Source organism: Cynocephalus volans, chromosome 14, assembly GCF_027409185.1.
Source record: "Cynocephalus volans isolate mCynVol1 chromosome 14, mCynVol1.pri, whole genome shotgun sequence".
Taxonomy (NCBI): domain Eukaryota; kingdom Metazoa; phylum Chordata; class Mammalia; order Dermoptera; family Cynocephalidae; genus Cynocephalus; species Cynocephalus volans.
Window position 1 is genome coordinate 65732005 of NC_084473.1, and position 25107 is coordinate 65757111.

The 25107-nt window shown below is 38.1% G+C and overlaps 1 protein-coding gene across 3 annotated transcripts in view; it reads left to right on the forward strand.

Moving 5' to 3' along the window:
- ANTXR1 (ANTXR cell adhesion molecule 1) overlaps positions 1 to 25107 on the forward strand; it is a 215566-nt gene that overhangs the window by 35610 nt on the left and 154849 nt on the right. For all 3 annotated transcript variants that reach the window (XR_010021671.1, XM_063078500.1, XM_063078501.1), the window contains exons 4-8: positions 14341 to 14422; positions 15009 to 15042; positions 16244 to 16323; positions 18867 to 18935; positions 20326 to 20406. Coding sequence is in view for 2 of the 3 variants with exons in the window: in XM_063078500.1 (XP_062934570.1) it covers positions 14341 to 14422; positions 15009 to 15042; positions 16244 to 16323; positions 18867 to 18935; positions 20326 to 20406 (346 nt within the window). In the remaining variant the exon portion in view is untranslated. The remainder of the gene's footprint in view (positions 1 to 14340; positions 14423 to 15008; positions 15043 to 16243; positions 16324 to 18866; positions 18936 to 20325; positions 20407 to 25107) is intronic.

Genomic DNA, 25107 nt, shown 5'->3' on the forward strand with positions numbered 1-25107 from the left:
ATTAGTTAGAATACTTTTCCAGTTAATTTTGGAGTGGTTTTCCAATAAGGTGATTGTAGTGTTTGCAATTAATAATAACTTCTGGCCTCTTTTCAAATATTTATAGCCCTTGTATCTTCCTGTGTATCTTCTTACATTGGCTAAAATTTTCAGACTTTAATTCCCAACTGGGGTTCACAATTATGTTTCTTATTGGATATAAACTTCATAGAGTTACTGCTATGTTAAGGAATGATTCTTCAAATGCAATTTTTTAAAAGAATTTTTATCTGGATAGTTGTGAATACTATCTTGATATGTCAAAGGGGTATTCATTAAATATCTGTTTTCCTTATCAAGATAATTAAATCTTTCTTCTATTTCCTTTGACCTCTCAATGTGAAAATTTTAAATCAAAAGCCTTCCTAATGAAAAATTAACCTTACATTCCTATAATAAATTTTATTTGTCATGGTTTGCTAATCTTTAATTATAGTTCTGGATTTGAACTAAGCCGGGGGATATTACTTATCAATATTTAATATTGAGAGTATTCTGGGGTTTTATTTTACACAATCTTTGTCAAGTTGGGGGTAAAAGGATGACATGAGCTTGGAAAAATGAGTTGTCAGTTTTTCCTTATGCTATAGAATAGCTTAACTAATATAGAAAGTATTATTTGTTCTAGTTTTGATAGAACTCAGAGGAAAACCATCTAAGCCTAGATCATTATTGAAGCTCTTTGACAGTTATCTCAGCTCTGTACATGTTATTGTTTTAATCATGTTTTCTACCTTGAGAAGTGGTAGAAATTACCAGTGTATTGCTATTTTAAATGTCTCACATACCTTTTTTAGTTTTCAAAATCTCTTCTGAATCTGTGGTTATATCCCTTTCCTGCATTTGTGTAAAACAATTTTTTTCTCTTTATTTCCCCATTCAAATTACCTAATGGTTTGTTCCTTAAATTTATTCATCATTTCTATTTACTGTATTTTTTTATTTTATGCTTTGTTATTCTTTTACTATTATTGATTCCTTTCTTCTGCTTTTTATATTTCATCTTTTTCTGGCTTCTTGAGAGGAAAATTTATTCATTATACTTCATTATTATTAATATATATCATACTTTTAATCTGATTATGGTTGTTGAATCTCATACATTCTGATATGTCCTGTTCTCATTATTATTAATTTCTAAGTAGTTTGTATTTATAACTTCATCTTTGATTTAGAATGATTTAGGAAAGCATTACATAATTTCCGCATTATTTTTGTTTACCCTTTTCTCAATTTTTAGAGTCATTGCATTTTTTCAGAAAATGTGGTTTATGTAATTTCTGTTTTTAAATTAATTAATTTTTGTTGGTAGACTACTATATGATCAAATTTTATTCATCATCCATGGATATTAGAAAATATGTATATTTTGATGAGTAAAAAGTTCAATATGAGAAATGTACTGATTAAATTTTTCAAAAATTTTTTTACTTGATCTGTGAAAACAGACATTTAAAACTTTTCCACCATGACTGTTTTATTTGAATTTTCAACACATTGCTTTATAATTTACACCATATTGTTTTGGTAAGGGACAACAATAATCAACCACAATGTATATCGACAAAATAAAAGTTAAAAATAAATAAATAAATAATAAAAAATAAAATAAAAGAAGTAAATCCAGTGAAAATGAAAAAAACAATAACTTACACCATTTTACTTAGATCATATGTATTTTCATTATGAAGTGTAGTTCTAATCAATATAAAATAATCTTTTTGTCACCATTAATGCTTTTTATTTTATATCCTTTGTCCAAAATTAATATTATTAAACTCGAATTTTGTTTGCATTTTCATGATACATCTTTGCTCACTTGTTTGATATTTTGTTTAATTTTCTAGTGATTTGAAAAGTATAATTCCATTTTCACTTTAATAATAGTCGCCAATGAATTTGCTTGCCTTTACAGTGGCAAGAATTAAATATCTATTGAGTTCCCTTGCTGAATTCTTTTTTAAGAAATATTTGAATTATATTTCATAAACGTATCAACAATAATGATTTAAACTTACTGTATATGAATACACACACTTGCACTTTCTTTCCAGTACTTGAAGTTTTTGTCATATTTTTTCAATTTCTCAGTTTTCTGAATCTTTTTTGGGATAAGATTTTCCTGAAGGATAGGTAACTATTAAGCTTTCTTACTCCCTGATTATCTGAGAATTTCTTTCTATTCTATTCACCTACAGGTAAATATTTTAATTGAATATAAAGTTCTTATATCATGACTGTCTTGTCCTCTAAAGTTTCTGTAGATAGTGACACATTGTCAACTTGCATGTATAAAGAAAGGAGAGATGCCAATTTAGTATGTTTCTACTTTGTGGGTAGCCTGTTTTCTCCTCCTGAATGCTTGTAGAACTTGTTTTAAGTCTTAGATTTTTTTTTTAATGTCAGTAGAATATATCTAGGTTTGAGTCCTTTCCTTAATTTTGTATGGTACTTTGTATAATACATGAGCCGTTTATCTGAAGACTTAATAACCTTCTTCAGCTTAAAACGTTTTTCTTCTATTATTTCTTTTATTATTATTCTGTCTCTTCATTAGATTCTTGAATCTATTCAACATCTCTTTTATATTGTAAGTATGATTTTTAAATTTCTTTATCATTTTTCTTTGAGTTCTGGGAGAACGTTTCAATCTGATCCTGTAATTTACCAATCCAAGTTGCTTAGTTTTGTTTTTGTTTTTGTTTTGGCAGTACCCAACTTGCTTTTCACTACTTCCATACATTTCAACTAATAAGTAATATCTTTCATCCCTATGATACTTTCCTGCTCCTGAATTTTTCTGTATGTGTGTGTATGTGTCCTTTCCATAAAATAGTAAGTAGCATGAGATGGAATGTCTTCACTATAAGTATGAATTAGAACTTCTTTTATGTGTTCCCTGTTTCTTCTATGAATTTATTTCAAAAGGGGATTTTTTCTCAAATCCTAAAATTGGTCCTCTTCCTCCTGACTGCGGAGACTTTTCTTGAGCATAGTGATTTAAACAAAGAACTAACTAGAGTTTTCAGTGCTGAGATTTGGAGTGAGTTCTATTAGAGATCATGCAAGATCCTTGTTGAAAATGTTAGGATCTCAAGCTAAAGAAAATGGAAAAATTCAGATGTAGTGTAATTTTTTGTTAGAGTAGAAACCTAGCAGTCTTTTCCAGGTAAGGAGGCAGCTGAAGCCAAAGGAAGATGGTCAGGTATAGATGTTGGATCACTGTGATAAGAACTTCTCCCCCGACCCACCACAGGCTTTTTTCTCACAAACTTGAATCCCAGAATCTGTCCTTCACTCTGTTTTCAGCAGCTCATTTCATGTAGGAATTCTAAGTTTCTGGCATGTGTATGGCACCCTTGCCTGTTCTCCAGCAGTGAAAAGGTATTTACTCTATTGCACTAGTTTAGCTGTTTCTACAGCAATTTGGAAGGGGATACAAGAGTTAAAATGTGTAGACCAAGATCACTATCTTTGACTGGAAATTTCACCTTTCTTCCAAACTGTGCAAGATTAAAAACAAAGCATAACAAAACAATTATGAGTCAAAGAATTATTATATCTTATTCAACTCACTGGCCTCATTTTATTGCTGAGGAAAGTGATTCCCAGAGGGACTGAATTATTTGCCCAAATTCATTTATGTACTCAGTAGCAGCACAGTTTTTTTTTAACTCACGAAATTAAAAATTTTTAATCACATAATTTTTGTTACATTACATAGCCCATCCAGTACACACTGCTTCAGCACATATGCTGCTGACTTTTGTTTTTTTTTCCTCTGGCATATTCAAATGGAAGCCCCTACTATGTATATGTATATTTACATACATATGCATATGTGTGTGTATCCATATATAATCTTTTTTAAGGGCTTATTATGTACCAGTAGCCAAATACTTTCCCCATCTATAATAACAGAAAATAATAGTACCTACCTAATAGGGTCGTTATGAGAATTACACTATCTATTGTCGATAGGGATACTGAGGCACAGAAGGTTCAAGTCCACTCTGCCATAAAAGTGTAGGAATCTGGATTTGAACCCAGGAAGCACAGCCCCAGCGCCCATGTTCTTTCTTATTATACTATAGGATTTCTCACAATTTTAGTATTATGTACAGTTTTAAATTAAAAACAAATCTAGGCATACACAATTTACCACCCAAATCCTCTTCAACTTCTTCAAGAAAACAGTTCCCTTTCTCTGAAAGCATATGCCCTCTACACATTTCATCTTTGTGATCTTTTGAAAATTGGAGCTTGGGAAAATTTCTCACAAAGAGGTAAAGAGGTAGCATCAGCATTTCGCAGATGGGGTTAAGAGGTTAAGGATCTTTCTTACTGCGTAAGGAGGTGGAGTGAAAGCCAAGAATGCTTGGCTCAAACTGCTGAGTGGAAACCAAGAGACCACACTGCCCTCTCCCTCTCAGTTCTCCTTTGCTTTGGTTGAGAGTGTGGTTTTGACATTAGTGTCACAGGGGAAAATGACATATTCTGAACACATCTCTTGATTCTTGGAGCAGAATGATTACAGGCTACCATTACCAAGAGACATAGTTCTAAAAGCCTTTTCTAAATTTAAAAATAGGAAAAAAAAATAGAGTCTTCAGATATTTAGTGCTGAAAAGAACTTGTATTCATTACATTTTGAGGTACTGTTCATTTAGTTGTGAGAGGGATTGATGGCAAAATTAAGAGAAATAACAAGGGAGTAGACATTTATTTATTCTCTTGTCTTATTGATTGAGAGATAACATCTTGTGGTCTGAATCCATGGGCAACTTCCTTACCTCTCTGTGCCTCCATTTCTTTATATGTAAAAAGGATATAATGAAAGCCCCTACCACACAGAACTGTTGGAAAGATTAACAGTAGTGACATATAGTAAGTGTTTAGTAAACGGTAGTTGTTACTATTGTGGTGACTGTTAGGGGTTTTGACACACAGCTAAGGGATCACCCAATATCATCCTGGACAAACCCTATCTCAAGTCATCACAGCACATCCAACAGTAATTCAAAGAGGGAGTCCCCAGCTCTCCCTGGATCACATTGTTCTCTGAAGTTTTAACATTTGACTGGTCTATTTCTATACAGATGGCAACAAGTAGAAAATACTGCTTCAACATGAGGCCAGATAAAAATGATTGTTCCCTTTGTCTCATGGTTCTAGTGAGACTTCTTCCAGACGAGAGTGCACAGGCAGTGTCTCCAGAGGAGGTTTGTCTAAGGTCTCCCCATGTTGAATCACGATGATGGTAAAAAGATTCCACCCTGGAGCAATTCAGCAGGTCTTTTAACAGATTGATTTGTGCAAATAGTGTGGTACACTGCTTCTCAAACTCTTCCTCTTCAGTAACCCTGTCAGTAGAAGAAAGTAAAAGCGTATCCCTGGGGTCCTAAGGTAGAGTTTGAAGTGGCTGAGAAAGCAAGGCATTTCTTCAAAGTTCTTTCATCTTAAAAATGCATGTGCATTTGTATTCTATTCCATAATATACCAGTGTTTGATTTTATATGAAAATCATGTTGAGCACTTTCTCAAATTTTGGAGTACCACTTATGGTTAAGGAAAAAAAATATATATATATATATACACACACACACACACACACATATATATGTCTCCTGTGTCTTTGTGTACACCACACTGTTACATATCAAGCTTGGGCATCACAGATGTAATAGAGAGAATACAGACTTTGACCAGGACCCAGTGTGGGTTCCAATCCAACCTCCACAACCATATGCATGTTATTGCACTTCTCTGAATCTGTTTTATGGTCTATAAAATGAAGATAATAATGTCCACCCTATGGTGTTGTTTTGAGGCTTTTGTGAATTAATGTATGGAAAGTGCCCAGCAGAGACCTTGGCACATAACAGATACTCAGGAAATGTTGCTCATTTCCTCACTTATTAACCCTTACCTACTCATGTGGCAAACACCAAAAAGGGCTGAAAACCAACAAAGCAGGGTCCAGAAACATTTCTGTTGTTTGGATCAAGACAGCAAGGCAAACTTCACAAGTAGTCAACAGGACCAATGAATGGTAGTGTCTTCATAGCCAAAGCTAGCCAATCAAAACAAGCAAAGTTTCCGTGACCCAACAAAAACAACCATAGTATTGCTCAGCATGAGGCAGTCCCACAACTGAATGACACTCCTACCTGTCACTTGACTCAACTCCTTGGCCCCCAGTGTGAGTGCCCTCTTCAGCCTTGGATTTAGCACTGCCTTCAGTAGTCTCAGAATGCCTCTTAATAAACTCCAGGTTTAACCTTTGCTACTCACCCTCAATTAATTTTTTAATTATTACTATTTAAGGAACAACAAAAATATAGAAAAAAAGGGATAATGAACACTCATTACAGACCACCAAATATTCACTGTGGTCAGTAGTGCTGAGCTCAAGTATATCATCCTGACCATTCCAGATGCTCACCAACACCAGGAAAGATCCAGGCTTGACTGAACTAAGAGAGCATGGAACTGAAAGCTATATATTTGGGCAACCCTGAATATAGACCCATAGAGCAACTGCTAAAAAAAAAAAAAAAAAAGACAGCTCTCATGCTCTCATGAAGAGAGATGCAAATAAACAGTTTAATAGTTAGAGGGGAAATATGGGGGGTCAAAGAGGATTTTTTTAAAGATGAGAGATACTAGAGTATATCTCTATGCTGGCAATTAGCCTCTATTATTTTTCTTCCTGATTCGAAGCAAATGTTTAATCACAAACTGTCTGCTTCTGGTTAGGATGTAGAGGGATGTGAAAAACCTTTATTTCCATGGTCAACCAGAAAAGCCCAGACAAAATAAAATTCGTATGTTTCCATGGGACTAGCAGAGACACAGGAAGCACTGATGAACTGAATTAGAGAGAAACATACCCTTTAAAGCTAAGCAGAGATCTGCAGAAGCATCCATAGTTGTGGGTGGATGTCTGGTCTGAGCATGGGCAGTTGGAGGAGTAGGTCTGCCATGGACGGAGACTTTGGAGGAAGGAAAAAAGTCAGCTGAGCCTTGGACAACAATATGTGCAGAAGGATGGATTAGAATCTGAGATGAAAAGGAAATCTCTGAGCCTGACAATTCTCCCCCCTCACCTGCACCCCCACATTTTTCCAAGAAAGTAGCAGTGGAGGAGTTGCTGAAAATTAGAGAGAAATCACATAATCATGTGGATTCTTGTGGTGCTTGTATTCTGCATCCTACCAGAGTTGAATCCAAAGATCAAGCAAAAGTATCTGGAGCTGTACTTAACCCCCTCCAACTGAAATACTGAACAAAGGCAAGGCATGGAAGAAGGCCAGAAGTTGGGCTAATAACAGGGAACATGCTCCAATTAAAGCTGCAGCCCAGCCCAAGCTCCAGCTAACTCAAAGAGGAATCTAAATGATCAGCCCCTCACCCTAGCTCACAAAGAATATAAGGCTCACATTTTGCAGTGAAAAAACAAATCAATATTATACCTAAATCTCTACTGCATTTTTACACACAGTGTCTGAAACACAAATTAAAAAGGTGATGAGATGTGAAGAAACAGAGAAATGTGACCCATAATAAAGAAAAAATCACAGTAATAGAAGCAAACCACAGATGACTCAATTACTGGAATTAGCAAACAGGGACTTGAAAGCAATGTTATAAATACATTAAAGAATCTACAGGAAAAGGTGAATATGATGGAGGAAGATATAGGGCATAAGAAAAAAGAAAACTCAAAGAAAGAACCAAATGAAACTGTGGAACTAAAAAATATAATATCTGAGATAAAAAATTAATTAGATTGGCTTAAAAGCAGATTGGACGATGCAGAAAGGGATTAGTGAACTTAAAAACAAGTAAGTAGAACTGATCCAAACTGAAAGAGAGAAAGGGAAAAGTTTGCGGTGTCAGGGGTAGGAGGAGAATGAACCAGGTCCTGTAATTTGTGGGATGATATCAAGTGGTCTAATATATGTGTAATTGGAAACCAAACATGGTACTACACACACAGATCCAAGAAGCTCAGAGAATCTCAAGCAGGACAAATACAAAGAAAAAGTCACCAAAGTACATCATGGTCAAATTTTTGAAAAGTCTTAAAAGCAGCCAGAGGGGAAGGGGGAAAGACATATTACAAGCAAAGGAACAACATTGAAAATAAACAGCTTACTTTTTATCAGAAGAAATAATGTGCAATTCAGAAGACAAATGATCGATATTTTTAAACAGAGGGTGAAAAAGTCAACTTAGACAACGATATCCAGTGAAAATATCCTCAAATTGAAGGCAAAATTAGGACATTTCCAAAAAGAAAAAAATAAATAAAAGCCTAAGAGAATCATCACCAGCAAAACTACATTCCACAAAACAAAGAACAAGAAAATGAGTTATTCAGGCTGAAGGAAAATGAAACCAAGTGCAAACTAGATCTACAAAAAAAAGAAGGAAGAATATTTCTTAATTTCATAAAAAGATAATTGACTAAGACAGAAATGATAACATTGCATTTTGGAGGTTATTACAAATATAGAAATAAAATATATGATGATAATAGCACAAAGGATGAGAGGGAATTATGTGGAAGTATAATATTAAAGGATTCTTCCATTATTTGAGAAGTGGTATAATATTAACTTATGGTAGCCTGTGATGAAATAAGGATGCATATTGTAATCCATAAAGCAACTGCTAAAAAAAAAAAAAAAGACTATAGCTTTATGTTTTTAAAAAGCCAATAGATGATATTACATGAAATACCAAAAAAAGAAAAAATACTTGATCGATTCAAAAGAATGTAGGAAAGGAGAAATAAAGAACAGAAGTGACAATTAGAAAGCAAATAGCAGGATAGCAACGTGGTAGACTTAAACCCAACCGTAACATTAAATGTAAAATGAACTAAATTTCTAATTAAAAGGCAGAGAATATCACACTGGATAAAGAAGCAAGATCCAATGTATCATTAATCTATTGCTGTATTAAAAAGCACCAAATATTAGTAGCTTGAAGTAATAATAGTACCTTATGCTGAACTTATTTATGCAGCTGTATTTATCAATAGGATCAGCTAGGGATTGGGCTTAGCTGGGAAAGATAATACATCTGGGACAGCTGTGAGGATATCTCTCTCAATATGGTCTTTCATTCTCAAGGAGGCTAGAAGACCAGGTTTCCTCTCATGGTGGCTGCAACATTCCATGAAGGCAAACCCCAATGTACAGGTGCTAATATTAGAGCCTTGGCATTTGTGCTTAAGGGGAAATATATAGCTTTAAGTGTTTTCTTAGAAAACAGAGTTTAAAAAATTTACAACTAGTGATTGGCTTCTCTACTTTATGAAGCTGAAAAGGAAGAGCTTATTAAACTCAAAGTAAGTAGGAAAAGGAAAATAATAAGTGAATCAACAAAACTGAAAATAGGCAAATAACAGAGGAACGTAGATAATAGAGAAAAATTACAAATCTCAAAATTGGCTATTTGAAAAGAATAAACTGAAACTCCTAATAAGATTGACCTTTTTTAAAAGAAAAAATATAACTTACAAATAATATCAGGAATGAAGGAGGGGATGTTACTACAGATCTTACATGTGTTAAAAGATGATAAAGGAATCTTATGAACAACTTTATAGAAATAAATTCAGCAATCATAAAAGAATTGTACAAATACCTGTGCATGTTACTGTATATAAATTACAGCTCACTAAAAAATACATAGAAAAAGAGCTTTGGTTCAGCATGCATCTTGATATAATTCATCATGTTGGCCTGTCCTTAGGTAAAAGTCCCAAAGAGTCTATGATTTATGCACATTATAAACAAATGATTACAGCTGATTGTAGAACTTTATGATTTCCAAAGTAGCAGCAAAACGTCTTTAATTAATCTGTGTTCCTCTGTTCTGTTCACTACATTATTTTTTGTAGTCAACAACTGGAGCCATAAAGCCATCCGGAAATGTTGTAAGAGTAGCATTAGTGGTGATAAATAGTGATGTGTGTTTACTATATGAGTCGAGACTCCAAAGCCAACAACTGCAAGGCATTTAGGAAAGTCCCAATACCACAGAAGCCTTTTTACAAGGAAGCAAGGAAGTCGACAATGCAGAGCTGCTGTTGGGTTATTTTAGGGTGGTGCTGGAGATTGTTTTTGTAAAACAAAAATATGGTAGACGTTGCATAACCCCAAGGAGGATTTTCAGTGAGAACATCAGTGGGATACTTGGGATAAAAGATTGTTGAAGTGCTTCTTTACATGCTTATGTATATTCATCTTTTAAATGTTTTCATCAGAAAATATTATCAAAATGTCACACCACAACCAGAATCCCAGAAAGTAATCTTCATAAAGTGTAGAAAAATTCCCAGGGCAACAGAAAGTCCAGAAGACACTGTGACTGATTCTCCTCACCCACTACCCCTTACAAACCAGCATAGTTCTGGATGGATGGTGTATGTTTAATAAATAATTGTGACAATGAATGAATGATGAATGAATGCACCCAAACTAGAATCATTCATTCAACAATCACCTACTCTATGTCCATCAAAACCGTTGTGGGGTTGCAAAAGGAACACAAGACACGTGACCTGAAAACCCTCAACGTTAAGTAGGAACACTGGCAGACATGAGAAACCACCAAGGAAAACAGGAGCTCTTTAATACCAGCCTCTCTTCATAGAATTCCTGGCTCTCTAATTTCCCAGGAAGATAACATTTCATTTGGTAGTAACCAAGTCCTCTGAAAGGTTCTTACCGTCCTTTAAATGATTCTCCTCTTAATTTTCTTCAGTTTTGAGGCAAGCATAAAGAATAGACCCTTATTAGTAGTTATGTCGTCCCAGAATTAAAACCGACCCACGATTCCCACAAAACCACCTGTTTTGTTTGTTTAGACATTGTGGGTGCTTAGAGGAGGGGCGGGGAGTAGGGAAGTGGGGCTAGAAGTTATTTGATCTTTTGGTAAGTGACGGTGGCTTATCGCGTATCGGGGGAGGTTGTGATCACTGCTCGCGACTAGTAAGTTCATATCTTTCCAGACACAAAGCATCAAGGATAAGGACATTTCTCAAAACAGCCTTTGCTTGTTCTGGTACCAAAAAAATAGAAAGCTCAAGAAAATACTTGTGAAGGAAAGGAAATAGGCTCAGAGAAAATACCCCTGTTCCCAGGCTTTATTTGGCAGTGAAAAAATACAGTGAAGCCAAGCAAACTTTTCCACACCCCCCAGTAGGCTTTTTTTTTAGCCCTCTTTTTTAAGCTTTAGCCTTAATGCAATATCCCAATTTTAGTGTTACCAAAATGTCCCAGACCTCACTAATCTGTGACCAAAGAATAAGATCATATTTACTTTTAATGCCCAATCTTCTATCACCTAATTGTCAGAAAGTCCCCCCCCCTCCGTACACACTGCCCCCCAGCTACTGTGGTTCCATAGTGCCACCTTTGTATGCTCAGGAACAGACCCCGATTTTTCCGTCCCACCCTTACCCTCATGTCATCTTGCCTTTGCTGCTGGGACCCTCATGAAACTGCCAGCCCTAGGGCAAAGCTGCCCTCTGCCAGGTGGCTGCTAACGCCACCCTCCCAGTGACCTTGGTAGGGGGACACGGCTCTTATCTTTATCCCTCCTTTTAATCCACGAGATATATGTCCTTTCTCATTACCAAACAACAGAGTTGAAATTAAACTATGCCTTTTGATGGGATTTACTGAAATATTGGAGGTAATGTAAGAAGTACAACACAGAGAGTGGTTTTTAACCACCACACAGCCCTGGACCTGTCCTGGGGCCAATTACCAGGTCAGCTCCTGCTTGGCCTCCCTCCACATGGCCAAGTGAGCTCATCCCTGCCCCCAAGGTGACCTCTTCCCAGGATGATTAACAATGGAGACGTCCGTTCCCTCCACTCACCTCTTCAGTAAATATTTGCTGACTGTCTGTTATGTTTCAGGTATTGCAGTACACACAGAAGATATAGTGAGGGCCAAAACAGACATGGCGCAGTCTTCGTAGAGTTTAAAGTCTAGAACTAGAAAAAAGAAGAAAAAAAGAAGCCATAAACAAATAATTACATTATCAAATGTTGTTAGTTATAAAATGTCCTAATTGCTATGAAGCAAAAATTGTGGGGTCATGAGAAAGTCTAATGAAGGGGGATAATTTGGTGTGGGGAAGTCAGATAAGGCTACTTTGAGCAATTGGCATTTAGGTTGGGACTGAGGGCTGAGTAAGAATTAGCCTGGTAAAGAGCTGGTCAAATAGTGTTCCCAGGCAGCAGTGATTGCCACTGTGAAGTGTCTATCAGAAAAAGACCAATGTGGCTGAAGTGAAGAGAGGGGGGCAGAGGAGGCTGGACAGCGAGACAGGAGCCATCCCGTGAAGGCGCTAGAAGGCCATGGCAAGGATTTAGGATGTTATAACTATAATGGGCTGCTTTTGAAGGGTTCTGAGCAGGGTAGTGAATGGCATGCTTTGACCTGAATTTTAAGAACACTCTGTTAGCCAGGTGGAGAATGAATGGAAGAGTGGGCAAGAGGGCAGTTACACAATAGCAGGTGACTGTCCGGTGATCTAAGTAAGAAATGATGGTGGCTCAGACCATGGCATTAGTAGAAGTGATAGAGAAGTAGTCAGTTTCAAGATATATTTGGAGTAGAACAAGCAGGACTTGATTCTGTATTATGTGGGGAACAGAAAGAGAAAGGAGAGTCAAGGCAGAGAGGCAAGGAAGCCTTCCAGTTTCTGACTCAGCAGCTGGGCACAGAAAATAGTCAGACAACAGTTAGCACATTTCCCAAAGTCTGAGATACTCAGTCTTAAATATTGTACTTGAGAAGCATCAGCAGCCCAGGCCAGGGACAGGCTCAGGCTAACCACTTTTGAATTTATCTTTTAAAACCTCTAATAGCCTGACAATTCAGCCTCACCCATGGCCACCCCCATTACCTCAGTTTTAATAAAAGGTTAGTTTTTTCATTAGACTTCCTCCCCAAGCAATTGCCAGGATAGATTGGTAATAAGTTTCATTCATTTACTCATTCATTCATTCATTCAAGAGAGAGAAAAAAAACAGTTTAGCACACTGATTAAGAGCAGGGCCTCTGAGATGAAATCCCACCTCCGTCACTCACTAGTTCAGGGGGCGGGGCAAGTTCTTTAGCCTCTCTGTAACCCAGTTTCCTTATCTGTGAAATAGAAATAACAGTAGTATCTTCCTCAAAGAGCAGTCATAAGGCTTAAACGAATTAATTACATTCCATATATTTAAAACAGAGACTTGTTCCATGTATTTAGAAATCTTCGAGTATTGCCTTGTAGATAGTGGCTACTCAGTATAATGTTAAGCGTTTTCCCTACTCAAAAGGAATTTCCCTTCCTAATTTAAATAATATATCTCCACCCTCTGCCACTAAAGACTCCCCAGTGGGAGGAAGGCAATTTCAAACTCTTTCATAGGCTTACAGTTTATGAGAAGATTATGTTGTGGGTTTTATTTTGTTTTGTTTTGTTTTCAGAAATTACACTTTCTTGCCCTTTTTGGCACCATATGGAGCGATTTAAAAAACAGGAATATGAATGTAGATATTTTGCATCCCAGAGAGAATGGTCCACAAAGATGCCATTTGGCCCCCAATCCATTCATGTTTCCCCTTCCTGTCGGACTCTTTCCCAGTGCTATGTCCCATTTCCTCTTCCTGCCCCTGCTGTCACCTTGAACAACCAGAGTAATAAAACACAGGCACCAGCCCACAGAAAACACTCTTGGTAGTCCTGGAAAGCTTGGATTCCTTGGACTTTTATTTTCAAAGCTGACTGCATGGTTTCCTTTGGCACAACAGTGCGGTGGCAAAGTTCGCTCTGGACACCTCCCCTCCCGCCAGCGTCCTAGCCGTGGCTTTCCCTGGGTTCTTGGTACTCACCTCTTTCTGGCTCACACAAGCCATTTGCATCTTTGCTGAAGTTGTTATGTGTCCCCTCAGGAGCAGTTGCGTTTTTAAGACTTATTTCCAATGTCAAATGAAAACTTTGTCCCTGTTCAGGGAAAAGAAAAGTTTTGCAAGCAGATGGAGATTCTTTCAGAAAGGTCCTTTCCCCTTAGCCTATGCTGACCCTGGGTGATTAATTTGATGGTATATAGCTGATCCTGGGTGGATAATATGATACAAAAACTTTTCCTCTGATAGATTTTTGGGGGCTCTTCGGGACAATACAGCAGTGTCCACAGAGATAAGAAGATTCATACGTACGATTATCAACAGCAAAGAAAAAATGCTCTAATAAGACTAACAGTGTGTCTTTGGATTTCAGGGAACTGATTCGTCATGGCCTAGAAGAACTCCAGAAAGTTCTGCCAGGAGGAGACACTTATATGCATGAAGGATTTGAAAGGGTAATTTTAAAAGTTTTAAACTGTAAATATAAGGGGTGATATTGAAATATCAACAAAGGGGTGGCTGATGAGGTAAGGCACATGTATCAAGGAGGCTGAATAACCCCCAATGGGAAGAGAGGACAACATTTTCCCATGAGCTGTACACTGATAACTATCCAAAAGAACTCAAGAAATGCATTTCCTTCCTCCTTCCCTGGCACTGATGAAGGGTTTGTTAGCTAATGCTTGGCTGGGACTCAGGAATCATGCCACACACAAGTCCCCTGCATTCCCAAAATGACCTTTGTTGGATGGCAGCTTCAGCGGTTGAGACAATTTCAGTGACTTCAACCTTAAGGAAAACAAGTGCTAGGCTAGGATAAGTAAGACATCAATCCATGTTCACAGCTATATTCTTTAAATGTGAGAGTAATTTTAGGTGAATATCGTCGTTGGTATTTGAGCAAAGCCTGGGTAAATTACATACAGAATCAAGACTGAGCCCTGGCTGTGTATCCAGCCCCAGAGCTCACTGCCCAATATGGTATTTGGTGGGGGGCAAACAGTGGTTATACGGCTAATGGCTCATTCATGTGTTTTTCAGGCCAGTGAGCAGATTTATTATGAAAACAGACAAGGTAAGCCTATAGCATGAATTAATTACATTATGAATTATTTAACTTTTGTCTCTGCTTGCTTTTGAAAAAGTGCCTCAGTAATTTTATGTTTCAAAAGACATATATGGTATTGTCTGTAATCCTTGGACACACACTACATCACAAAGAAGGAATACATAGAAAGATGGCACGCACCGGGTCCATTCTACTGTTCTGTTGATGCCAATAAAAGTTATATAAAAGTAATTAAGATCTCGTTATGGCAGCAGTCTGGAATTCCTATGAATAGTTTTGCATGTTGAATTCATTAAATTAGTAAATACTTGGATGAGTTTGTAAAGTCTTGGATTTTTATGTCAAATTTAATTTTCTTGTCCTTCTTGGAGCTTTAAGCTTCTTCATTACTGTGATTGGATATATTAAGATAAAATACTGGTTGAGTTTAACCTTTTTTTTCCGTTTAAATGAAAACATGCATTAAATATACTTAGTAGAGTACCTAAGCATATAGAAATAATCATATTTTTATTTTAGCCATGATTACTGCAGTGTCTTTCATAGATAGCATTTCTTTACCTCAGACAAATCTCTTAAAAGAGATTCAGTATACTTAGGGATTTTCCTCTCAGGCCTATAGAGGTGTCCACATCCTGTTACATTCTAAACTACAACATATAGACCAAGTGTCAGCACCAAAACTTGCTAATATAAATCTATTAGAAATCTGAAAATCACTGGAAGAATTCTGGTAGGTTTTGCCAACTGCTCTGATAATTACAGTCAGTTTGTAAATCATGCTGGCTATTACTCTTTGCCAGATTGTCTTCAAGGGGTGGTGTATGTGTCAACTACAGCTTGTGAGAAGGACCCCTGAGCAATCCAGGTGGTAGACTTTGTTCTCAGGCCTGGGCAATAATCACACTTGATTCACTGGAGCTATTTCCAGCTATTGGTTCTGTGATCATTTTACCAGGTTTGGCCTTTTTTTCAAGATGAGGCTAAGAAACTCAAAAGCAAAACCTATTACTTTTATAGTCTGTAGCCATGAAAGCATTTTTCTTCATGCTTGAATTGCTTCCAGTTCCAAAAGAAGAGTTGACGATTCCCACAATACTGACTTTGGGTGGTTGAGCTTATAAGAAATCAAATCCTAGGGCTTATAAGAGATCAGTTCCCTGGGTGGGGCAGAGTGGACTAAGCCAGTCTGTGTTGTCTCACGCAGGATACAGGACAGCCAGTGTCATCATTGCCTTGACTGATGGAGAGCTCCATGAAGATCTTTTTTTCTATTCAGAGAGGGAGGTAAGCGACAGCCTGGCCCGTGTGTAAACACGAACAGGGAAAAAGGCTCCTCCTTTCTGAAATGCTGTAGTCTCTTCCACTTGGACAAAATTATATGTGTTCTTTGTAAACCCCTGAATGAAATAGTATTTCATATGTAAAAATAATAATAATAGTTCATTTTTTTAAATGAATTTTCATGTTTTACACATGGTAGATATTTTTCTCTTTTCAAAATTTTTGTGTATCACTGTGTGTGTTGAGGGATAAAAAAATATCTACCACGTCTTTATTTAAGGTGTTTTGTTATTCCAGCAGTGTTGAAATTTGTACATCACTTTTACACAAAAACATCGGTACCATTTTCCCTCCATTTTCCACTAAAACAATAGGAGGGGAAGGAATTACTTAAAATATGTAAGAGCCAATCTTGTCAGAATGTATTAATCATTGAGCTTCTCACTGTAAGGACCAAAATTGAACAGCAGTTGGTAGCAAAATTAATTGTAATGTCTCCTTTAATGTTTTTTTCCTTTTATTTATGTTCTCAAAAATCATTCTTCAATGCAAGTGAGAAAATTCTCTAAATGAAGCTTTCAATTTTTTTAAAGAGACTTAGAAAAAGAGGTTTACTCAAGAATTGAAAGTAATGTTTACACTTAGGAAAACCTTTCTTTTCAAGTTTTAGAATTGAGCTATTTGTATAATTGGCCTATGGAAACAGGTTAACCACAGAAAAGTGTTGAAGCCTTGGTGACAAAGTCTCATTCAGGAAATGGTAGACAGAATCACAATGAGGAAAAAGGCAGACAGTGAGGGAAGAAGAGGCTGGGCTCTGGGAAAGGAGTTAATCATAGCATTACACTTACCTTGGGCTCTTGACTAGTATTTAATTTAAATTCAGCTCCCTTAGCAAGCGTGAAGTCTACATTCATTCAGTCATTCAGTCAGTCAGCCAGTGTTAACTGAGAGCTTGGCATGTGCTGGGCACTTTGCTGGGCACCAGAGACGCAGAGGTGAGTAAGACCCACCTTCGTGGGTCTGACCATGAAACAATCTTCAGCTTTTTGGAAGCTCTGCTGTCAAAGGGTATGGGGAAATTATGTAGGTAAACCCACTAATTACTCACTCCCCCTGCTAGTATAAAGGACAGCTCACAGTAGGGAAACACACAAGTTAATATGACAGACACTCCTCAGCATTTGGAAAATGCTATATTCTACAGTTGAAACTATGTGATAGGAATGCTAAATGGCTTGTTTAGGTTCTAAATAATAGTCAAATACAGTAAAAACCCTTATAAGGAAAGAACTGAAAATAAAATAAATGATGGGTGTCAGAGGCTTAAAATAAGGGTTAGTGTAAAGGAATTTAGGTATGGCACGTAAAAACTTGGGAAAATATTCAGAGTGCCAATGCCAATACAAGGAGGCTTCCTAAAAAAGAAAAAATTCACAATATAAAGAAATTGAACCTTTCTATTCTGGATAATTTTATATAAGGCCCAACTAGAAGAGAAGAGTCACCGAGCTGTTGTAGATAAGGTTGGGGCTAGACTGAATCTAAAAGATTATTTTATCCTGAATGCAGCAGGGAATATTCCTAACGTGAAGGAAGAAGACATAAACAAATGTTTCTGTTCTTTCTAGAATTCAGTGTTAGACAAAAGTGGATTTGGGTACTAAGAGAGGGGAAAAAAAATTAAAATCAATATGCGTAAATTGAACACTTACTATATGTTTACTATGAATTATTTATTAAACACCTACTGTATGTGCCAAGGACTTCCAATTTTTGTTTTCTGTTCTAAAATGCAGGACAGCCTGGAAATTAGATGTCAAGACTAATCAAATACTAAAGTCAAGCCAAAATGATGCTATTCATTATGTTGCCCTCTCAGCGGCTAATTGTAGAGAAGGTTGTGCATTCACCTATTCAAATACGAACCACAATTTCCTATCATTAAACCAATTTATTCTATAGGAATGAAAACGGCCTTATTCACACAGTGTACTGATGTTATATGAGCATCTGCATTGTTCTAGGCCTTGTGTGAGGAGCTCAGCATATTATCCCATTGAATTCCCAAAACACTTTAAGAAGAAAGCCAAGCATCAAACCCAGGAATATCAGGTTCCAAAGGCCACATTCTTTTATGATATCATGCTGCCATTACAAAGAAATGTATGTCAATAAAAATCCATCAGAGGAATAGAAAATGTAATCATTTTCCCAGAATATTTAATACGACTTATCCTAGCCTGCAGTTTCCCTTCCCTCCCCTCAACTTTCAAAGCCCCACACTGAGACTCTACTTCAGTGAATCTGTACAGCACTTCCCACTGGATTAATCACTCCTCTCCGGCCCACCGTGCATTCCATTAGAATGTGATGTTCACTAAAGTACGAGCTCCTTGTAGACAGGGATTGCTTTCTTCAGTATGGTACCTGGCACATCGTAGGTGCTCAATAAATACCAAATCATTGAAGGTAGTCTGGCAAATCCAGGAGAAGTGTGTTTGCCACTGCTTCTCTCTCTAATGTCCTTTCTTTCCATGACCCAGGCTAACAGATCCCGAGATCTTGGTGCAATCGTTTACTGTGTTGGTGTGAAAGATTTCAATGAAACACAGGTATGATCATGGATTTCCCCAGGTTTGGGAGCATACTGAGCCTGTGAATGATGGAGAACTTGTGCGTTCAGTGCAGAAGGTGCTTGAGCAGGATGAATATTCCTTAGATAGGTTATTTTTCCAGAAATGCAAAGCAGAAAGGAATTGCTGGATTTGTAAGGGATGTGAAGTCATTTTCTGATGTATTTGGGGTCCTCAACACAGACCATCCAGGTAGTGTCTTTCTTGGTTGACTTTCTTGGTAAATATTAAATTGCCAAAGTGTCAAAACAGATCTGAATTAGCTTGTAACACTCTTTGGATTGTTTTTTTAAATTTAATTTAACAAATATGACTGTCTTACTTAAATGATAAATATTTCTTTTCACCCATTAAAAATGCATCTTCAATATAAAAATATGGAAATAGTTGGACAAGTGGGCAAAAACTTATGTACAAGTACCTATAAGCGAGTTGTGAAAACTTCCTAACAAATAAATGTTCCTCGATGTAATTCATAATTTCTTTCTGTTTTAATGACAGAGGGAAGTGCTCAAAGTAGCAAGAATAGTATGCAGCCACTTTTAGAATAAATGTATGGATATTTGCATTGAAAAAGACATGAAAGACTACATATATTGAGTTTTTAACAAAGATAGGTATAGGATTATGAGTAACTTTTGTTTTGTTTTTATTTTAATTCTCCTGGATTTCCCTAAGTTTTCACAATTAGTATGTGTTACTTTACAATCACTAAAAACAAAAAAAATGTATTTTTAAAAACCATGCAAATAGGCCCTGACTCCAACTGGGACAATCACAGAACCACATAGAGATTTGGGGTCAGAAAAGCTCACAGATCAGCTTCTCCTCGCCTTCAGTCCTCTGCTCCATACATCAGGAGCAGCCAGACCAACTGCAAGGGCCATTTCCTTAATGAGCAGTTTGGGTGAAAGGTTGGGGTGCCCATTCATTGGCCTCACCCAACACCAAAGCCTGAATTTACTTGTAAAGTTTCTCTGAAAGGAAATTACAATCTATTTGATTTGAATAAATTGCCAACAGGAGTATGGGTGAATGGGAGAAAAATGAGCCAATGGCCTGCCCCCAAATCCATAAATACATCAGCCCAGGCCAAATGTTCATCAAGCCGGGCAATCTTACCTCTGCTCCTAAGGAGAAAAGTATTAAAACAAATGTAAAATCTGGAGCCAACCCTTCGGGCCTGCTCCAGAGAGGCTGCTGGTAAGCTCATTATTACTGAAGGCTTTTCAATGAGGTCCCTGAGCCCCGCGAAGGCCTCTGGGTTCTAAAAGTACATGGAGCCTCCTGGGCCCAGTGGCTTTCTTAGCTTCTCTGCATCCAAGCCTGACACATGTCCATATGTGTTGTGCGTTTGCTGTGTTCTCAGCTGGCCCGGATTGCGGACAGTAAGGATCACGTGTTTCCTGTGAACGATGGCTTTCAGGCGCTGCAAGGCATCATCCACTCCGTGAGTTGAGAGCACTTCCCCTGAGACTGGACATCCAAGCTCTTTCTGTCCCCAAGCTGCCATAAATACCCCAGTTCCATCTCTCTAAGGCTGGTGTTTTTCTGGTTGAAAGAACATTCCTTCATAAATCTTAGTGTCTGCTACGTCCCACTTCTCCCTTCTGCCTTTCACATGTTTCCTTTCTCAGTCTCTTGTGCCAATTCTGCCTTTCAATGGAAAATTGAAAATTGAAGGGGACCCTGCTCTGGCTGTGAGTCAAAGTTCTGGAGGCTTTTCAGTTCTCAAACTGGGCAGACTGTGGCTGATGGTTTATACTGGACTGACCTCAGCTTTCCCAGCCATGGTGGAATGCAAGCTGCCTTCAGAGTATTTGCAGGCTGGACCTGTATCACTTGGCCACTGGAGACACTTTAGACCAGGCTGCCCACTGAAATCATCTGGAGAGCTTTAAAAAGCTCCAGGGCCTGGGCCTCTGATCTGGGGAGCAGCCTGGGCTTCAGAAATTTTTTAATTCTCCCCAGCTGATGCTAATATTTAGCTAAGGTTGAGAACAACTGCTTTAGACCTATACGCCCCAAATATGGGGGCTTCAGTGCTCTCCAGGGTTTGCACAGTCACCAGCCCTCCTTCACAAACCCAGATGGCTTTCTTTAGCCCCTTTCCTGGATGATGAACAGGACACTGCCTTCTGCAGCCTCTCTTCTTTGCCTTACATTCAGCAGCCACTATTGCTCCAGCTGGAATATTGGATGCTGCTGGTCTTTAAAGCCTCAGCCAGAAGGCCAGTGTATATTCTTCACCTGTAATGATGTCCAGAGGTGCTACGGTTTTGTGACCAAGCAGGCACTCTGTGGTCATCGGTGGAAGCTCACCAGGCTCCAGACTTGGTATCCAGGATGCAAATTCAGAGCTCAGAGGATCACTCTCCTCTTAAGATGTCAAGGGATCTTGATCCGGGGTTACCAGCCAGGGACTCAGGATCTTGTTTGCAGATTACAAGAAATAATACTGGTGAAAATACCTAATATTTTTCCAGGCACATAACAGGTACTCAAGGCACACAAATTGTTTCCTCTTCCTCTTCCCTTCCCCATCATATGAGGGGCATTAATGTCAGCTTCCCCTAGACCTCTAAATTTCTTGCATATACATAAACATTGCCCGGGAATCTTGTTTACAATACCAGTTCCTAGTTCCTATGCCCAGGACACTCTATGGCAGTTAGTTTCGGGTGGAGCCAAGGAATCTGCATATTTTAAATCTGCTTTTTTTTTTTTTTTTAAAGTGCCTCAGGTATACTTTTAGAACATTGACATATGTGACCTTGAGTTTTCAAAATTGTGAAAAATAATCGCACATCAGGTTGGGGATTTCAATCTTAAATATGTGCAGATGACATTTGTCTTTTTTAAGACGTGTTTGCAAAGGATAAAAACCCACTCAAATTACCTTAACAAGAAAGTGGAAATTATTGAAAGAATAGAGAATTATCAATTCCAATTTTGGGTTCACAGGTGAGGGACCCCTGCTCTAAATCATTTCTGGGGTCACCATGACATACTTGACAATACAAACAACAAGAACTACAATAACCATATAAAACAACAACACAAGCAGTGCAAAACATGATTAACAGCAGGATGTGGGGCTGCTCAAGAATTCTTTAGAAGCTCAGAGGTGGATTATTCTGGGAAGAGCCTTCATGGGAAGGTGGGATATGCCTGAACTGCTGAAAGGCCAGGGATGGTGGTAGGTAGAAACAGATGAGAGATGACATGACCTCATCCTGGAAGCTGGAAAACAGCAACGCATATTCAGGGGACAATAATAATAATACCTATCTGTCTGGTTAGACAGTTTAGGTAAAGGAGTCAGGAGTAAAGGAAAATAAGCCTGAACATTGGGTTGGAACCAGATTGACAAGAGCCTTGAAAGGGTTTGGACTCCAATGTATAGTCAGCAGCTGGAATCACCGAAACATTTGTCATGTGTAACAAGTGAGATTTAAGAAGAGAATCTGGTGGCAGTGTCCGTGTATATAGCGGGGAGGCCGGGGACACCCAGAGACAGTTGCCCGATCAGGAGGCACTCAGTAGTCCTGCCTTCAGATGGCTGAATTCCAAAGAGGGACGACTCTTGTCTGTTCCCAGGTTCTTAGGAGCCATGTGCCTAACATCAGTAAAGATTTGGTTCTTACACAAATAATCAGTCTTTTTATATGCATGAATCGGTGTTGTCCTTGAATTATTTCAGCCTTACCAACTCACCAAAGCTCAGCATGAGCCTGGATGTTTGTAAAACTCTCCCCATCCCCAAATGGAAATAACTCCTAAGATGTTTTAGAAATTTTAATACAACAGTCTCCCAAAAAGGGGAAAAAAAATAATTTGAGGCTTCAGTCTCCAAACTTTTAGCTGAATGATAACATTCTTGTGAGCTTTTATCTGGGAGTTATGCTAGTGGTTTTGATCCTTCCAATACTCGAAACCCATGTTTATGGTAGTTGTTAGTTCTCTTGCTTAGACACAGAAACAGGGACAAGTACAGCAGGGCTCCTCTTTCTCAAATCAGACAGAAATAATTATGGCCTAAAAGTTGGCTAACTATTTTTAAGAAGTAGGTTCATTTCCCTTTTTGGATACTGAAAATAAAGTTCTTATTTTCCCTGCATCTGAAGCATCTGTTCCGTCTTGTTCCCATGCATGTTGTTCTGTGGCTGGTTATTTTCTCATAGTAAAATAAGACTGGGCTTAATTATTCAAAATAAGATTACAAAGCAGCTTCTTATAAGCTCAAATGGTTCACAAAGTTTTCTACCCATAGTGACCTTATTTTTAAACCTCAAATCAAGATGCGGGGCTAATATTTATTCATTCCTCTAATACTCATTAGGACCTTTTATGGCAGGCTCTGATCATTCAGTTATAAGTTAGGCAAATAGAGGGCCTCCCCTGGTGGAGCTTAGACACATAAAAACAAATAAATATATATATGTGTGTGTGTGTGTGTATATATATATATATACACACACACACTTAAAATTGTGATAAATGGTACAAAAGAAATAACATACTCCTGAGATTAAGAGCAAACGGGTTAACAAAGAACCCAGGCTTCCTGAAAAAGGAATTTGAGCCATCCATCGGAAAGCATGGTTAGCATGTTCCTGGCAGAGCACGGCCCAAAGGTGATGCATAGGAGACGGAAAGAGCAGTGGGTAAGGTGGAGAATGGCAGAAAATAAAGTGAAGAAGCAGACAATTTACTTTAAGGACAATGAGAAACTACAGCCAGATACAGAGTCTGACAACAGAGCAACCATGCTTGAAATCAAGACTCAGGAAATCTAGACATCGTGGCGCCTTATCCATTTCCTCTGTGGGTGATGAATAATCAAATACCCAGGATCAATAGTAATGAGGCTGTGAAGGAGAAAAACAACTCTGATTGAGCATCTTCTCTTTACCTGCTCCTCCACGAGGCATTTCACAACCACTCTCTGAAGAAGGATTTGTTATCCCCATTTTACAGGTGAGGAAACTGAGGTGCAGGAAGGTTGGATAAACTGCCCCAAGTCTGCCCTCTCCTACTGGTGGAGTGGGGAATTTGAACCCAGGTCTGGCTCCAGAGATCCTGCTCTTTCCATGACACTCGGCTGTGAACATCAGAGGAACTGGAAAATCACCACTGATTAACAGGCAGAGCATGGATTCAGCAAGTCCCCAGATTCCCTGCATCCTTGATCTGATGCTTGTGTCTTGGTCTTTCACTGTTCCTCAATCCACTCTGCTTTAGGAAGAAGTACTTATATGTCAGATTTGTGTAATGCGTAATTTTTCAAAGAGCTCTAACTTGTTTTCCATTTTAGTTTCTCAACTGTGGGAGATAGGGGAAAGGCAGAAGGAAATTAATAGCTATAGTAAACTTATTTGGGGAACCAAACACTGTCCCTTTATCCCATTTAATATTATCCCATTTAAAAGTCATAACAATGCTTTGAAGTAAATATTCCTATCCCCATTTTACAGATGAAGAAACGGAACCTCAGATAACCTGCCCAAAGGTACCTATCACTAAGGGGAAAAGCAGGGTTTGGAACCCCGCTCTATGACTCCACAGCCCAGGCTTTCTTCTACCTCTGTTTCCTTAGGAACTACACAAGCACCATTTGATGTAGGTATTACCCCTTCTGTAGGAGTAAACACATGAGGTCAGAGAGATTTGCTAACTTGTCCAAGGCCACACTGCACAGTGAGTATTGATCCAGAACAGACCCAGGTCTGTCCCTAAAGCCCATGATGTGAATGACCAGCATGCTCTACTGAATAATATGGGTAGGCTGGGAAGCAGCTTCATCTCAAAAAGGGAGACCCTGAGGACCAAAAATGTGAAATGGCTTGACATAGTTCACACAGTTACAGCAGAGGCAAGACCAAAATCCATGTGGCCCGGCCAGAATGCACAGTGGCTAGGCAGGGGAGCTCTTTGCCTTTTATTACTGGGTGGAGAGCACCTCCAGAAATCTCAATTACTGCTCAAGGTATGAAGTCCCATCATCTTAAGAAGCTGCCAACGTGACACAGGCTGAAAGGAACATCTTCCCTTCCACACTTGGGCAAGACTGTACCTCTGAGGACCCCGACAGTATTTCTACTGACTTTTGCAGAATGTGGTGATAAAATTATAAGAAAAAATTTGGATG